This window comes from Apaloderma vittatum, unplaced genomic scaffold (assembly GCF_000703405.1).
Source record: "Apaloderma vittatum isolate BGI_N311 unplaced genomic scaffold, ASM70340v1 scaffold17143, whole genome shotgun sequence".
NCBI classification, from domain to species: domain Eukaryota; kingdom Metazoa; phylum Chordata; class Aves; order Trogoniformes; family Trogonidae; genus Apaloderma; species Apaloderma vittatum.
In genome coordinates, this window is record NW_009706602.1 from 47,918 (window position 1) to 51,830 (window position 3,913).

The 3,913-nt window shown below is 40.5% G+C and overlaps 1 protein-coding gene across 1 annotated transcript in view; it reads left to right on the forward strand.

Moving 5' to 3' along the window:
• Window positions 1-3,425, forward strand: part of BPTF (bromodomain PHD finger transcription factor) — a 51,157-nt gene extending 47,732 nt beyond the window's left edge. Inside the window, exons 31-32 of the mRNA XM_009865862.1 lie at window positions 362-548; window positions 2,517-3,425. Coding sequence (XP_009864164.1) covers window positions 362-548; window positions 2,517-2,553 — 224 coding nt within the window. The 3' untranslated portion in view covers window positions 2,554-3,425. The remainder of the gene's footprint in view (window positions 1-361; window positions 549-2,516) is intronic.
• Window positions 3,426-3,913: the final 488 nt, after the last annotated feature.

Sequence of the window (3,913 nt, forward strand, 5' to 3'; positions counted from 1 at the left end):
TGGCCGAGGCTGGAAGGGACCTTAGAGATCATTTAATCCAACCTCCCTGTCCTGGGCACGGTCACCTCTCAACTAGATCAGGCAACACATGGGGACCAAATTTCTTAAGAAAAAGCACATAGCTTCCTGCAAAAGACTCAAGTTTTCTGAAGTCGTTTTAAGATTTGCATTTAAATTTAGCTCCATGCAACATACGCGTAAGTGTTTATTCTGAAGGAGACGTACTGGTGTCACCACGTCACAGCCAGCATTCCTGGGGAAGCAACTAGCCCAGAGAGGTTTTTTCCCCTCAATCTTAACAGCGTGGACATGTGTTGAGGATGAAAATGTCTCATTTTGATAATCTTTGGTTTCTTTAAAGACCTTGCCACCATGGAGGAAAGAATACTGAAACGTTACTACAAAAAGGTCACGGAGTTTGTGGCAGATATGACCAAAATTTTTGATAACTGTCGTTACTACAATCCGAGTGACTCCCCTTTTTACCAATGTGCAGAAGTTCTTGAATCGTTCTTTGTACAGAAACTAAAAGGATTTAAGGCAAGCAGGTAAGCTAAAAGTGTTCCTAATCGTCGATGTTCTGATCGTTCCTTAAAATCTCCTTAATGATTTTTTTTATAAGCTGACCTTGCATTCATACAGGGATTTGCTTCTCCATGCGCTTTCCTGGACAACTGCTTGTGTTTTAAAGGGGAAAAATGTCTGTTCTGTAATAGCCAGCTGTCACTTTCTGTCAAAATTAAGGCTTAGATACCATTTTGTGGAGGTTGCTTTGTAATGTTTGGTCAAAACGAGTTTAGATGCAATTTGGGCAGTATCACAAATGTAGAAAATGTGAATGGCACTTTGAGTCATTGCTGCAGAAAACTTAATGAGAATAATTTCCTATAAGGACAAATACTGTGTTCTGAGTTCTGAGAGTGTTCTACTGTGCAGTAAGTATTTTTCAGATGAGAGAAGTGACAGTCCTTCTGTGAAGCTTATAATCCAGTGAAAAAAACACAAATGCTTTAATTATTTTTTAACTTCTGCTCTTTGAAACAGAGGGAATACAGTTTAAAGTAGGATATGAAAAACGAAACATGATTCAGAATTGACTATCTAAAATGAAACTTTCCTTTTTAATGTGTTTCTGTAGAAGGATCCATGTAGAGCATTTCCCCAACATAAACATTCCTGAAAAATACAAAACTCTACTGCATTTTTTTTTTTTCTGTCGCTTGCCTGTTCTGTCTCGTAGCACAAACACAGGAATTGTGTGGCACTAGTCAGATCAGAACGTGGCAGTTAGTGCAGCTCCCTGGAAACGCTGGCAGAGAGTGCAGCTCTCCTGTATCGCTGCTGTGTTCCAGCACGAGCCGGCTGTGAGCGAGTTCCCCACGCCGGGGGGCGGTCGCTAACTCGGACCGCGCGGCTGGAGGAGGCTGCGAGCCCGAGATGGTAACGCAGGGTTAGATCCAGTTGGAATGAACTGAACGGAAAGCTTGGCTTTCTGTGCGTTGGTGGGGAAGCTGCCTGACTGTCAGTGTGCAGCAAGAGCAGGGTGGGTAAGAAGGGATGAGATCCAGTTCATTAGTCCAGCGTTTTCCTTTCCAGCTCAGCCCTGTAGTGATGATTCTCAGGTAGTTCTCAGCTCATGTTTCTGTCATTTTGCTTTAGCTGGTTACCCAGCGCTCACTGCTTGCACGCTGATTTCATTGCTGCATCTTATTTGTTGCTGTTTTTCATTTATACCATCCATGTTCTTTCTTTTCTTGCAGATTGTGATATCTTTAGTCTGAACTTTTTAACTGGAATCAGAACTGGATGTTGGGGTCACTTTCTTTTGTTGCACAATTCGATGACATTAAACTGCCCTAAAAATCCAGATCATTTGCCTAAAAAGTAAATGTCGTTGGGGTTTTTGTTACCAGCAGTCATACTGGTAAACATAACTGTATTTAAAAAAAATAAGAATTTGTCCCGTTCCTCGAATACTGTATTGAGAAAAATGAAAAATTCATCTTGGAATCCATGTATTTTATTGTTTTATTTTCAGTCACTAATAAAACTGTGAATGTCAAAGAGTTTTGCTGAACTCTGATGAGCAAAAATGTGATTTTTAACATGCCTGTTCAGTTTTTTTCTATTAAGTTAATCCAAAGAGTTCTTGAACAAGTTTAAGCAAAGTATACCTTATTATAAATATTCACAATTGAAAATGACTTTTTCCTTTCCTTTTGATGGACTATTAGTATGTAAATACGAGAGTAAAACTGATTTCAGGCGTTTTGGAATATTCCAGTGACGCACTGCGTTTTACAAGTTCTGAAGTATTTGTATGCTCTAGGAGAAAACGCGCATAAAGTTCAGAGAGAATGATCCTAAATGTTCTTTTTTCCGAAGGGGAAACAAATAAATGGAAGCAACATGGTGGTAATTCCCTCGTTGTGATTTACCCTTGGCGACACCTTGCAGCAACTGTGTTCTCCAAAACGAAGGGTGCTTAATTCTTGACTTTCTTCTGTATTCTGCAGGTCCCATAACAACAAACTGCAGTCTACAGCTTCTTAGAGTTCAGCGTGTTAACCTAACACACGAGCAAGAATCTGGTTGTCTGAAAATTTTTAATTAAGAAGCCAGATGTTTTTAGTCAGGTTTTCCTGACAAGACTTGATGTAAACTGCGTTTTTATTGGTCACAACAGTCAAATTATATTCTTGGCTTATTTTGTCCAAAGGACAAAGAACTAAAAATCAGCAGCACCACTTTCTTGTCAAGATCAAATTGTTGTACTATTGTGGCAGAAGCAGGAAAACTTTGTTGTGTTGAAGGAGAGAGAGAAAGAGAACAAGAAAAAAAAGATACAGTAAATGGGGTCACGTTTCACTCCATGGAAATGCCACGTCTGTTCTTCAGTGAAGAAGCTGGTTTAAAGTCCACACAGAAAACTTTGACTGTATTTATTTATTGTTGCAAAAAAGACGCTTTTTTATTGCTGCCCTCATTTGTCAGCTAATTATTTTTTCTTATAAAATCCAGCCCTGGTTCCATGTAATCCATTCTGTATCTTAACATGATTCCTGTAGGTAAAAGTACAAGAAGACCTCTAGATGTCTTTTCTTTCTATGAAAGGAGCTGCTATGTACACATGTGCACACACACAGAACTGGGAATCAACAATGAGTTTATCATTCATGGTAGATAAAAACAATTAAGCTTGCATAAAAGTTGGGCTAAGCGGTCATGGACTACAGACTCTGTTGCCTTGAATATAACAGTACAATTTGTCATTTACTCTGCACCAGACTGAAATGAGTAAAATCTATTTGAAGGTATCTTGTTTGTAAACATTTGTCAGATTCTAATTTTTTTTCTTTTGTATTAAAATTCAAAATATGGATGTATATGAAACAAAATAAATGGAGATCATTGTTCTCCCCACAGACGTAGGTGTCTTTGAGTGCGCTAATACATTTGTAACGCTTTGGGGATCTGTTGAGACCTGTAGGTGTTCCAAGTAACCAGGGGAGGGAAGCGGCCAGGGAGATGGGACTCGGTTTTGCTCCAAAGATGGCATTTGCTGTGTTTCGTTCTTAAGCAGCTGTTAGCCCGTGGTACAATTTCCGCAGTGGTGCCAAAATGACTGTGATGGATAACGCGGTAGGAAGTATTTTGCGAAATGTCACTGCCCACCTCTGACTTAAGCGGTGCTTTGCCGAGCGCTCTAGGAACGCCAAGTGCCGCGCGCGACTGGATCTTTGGGAGCGCTCTGGGCCGCTTCGGTGTTTCCCGTGCGAGGGCTGCTGCTCTGAGGGATAAACTGCAGTCGCCAGAAGATGGAGATTGTGGATGCCGTTGCCGTTTCTTTCCCATCTCTCCCTTTCACGTTGCGTGTAGAAATGACTCACCCGTTTCGCCTGTGGGTAGTTAA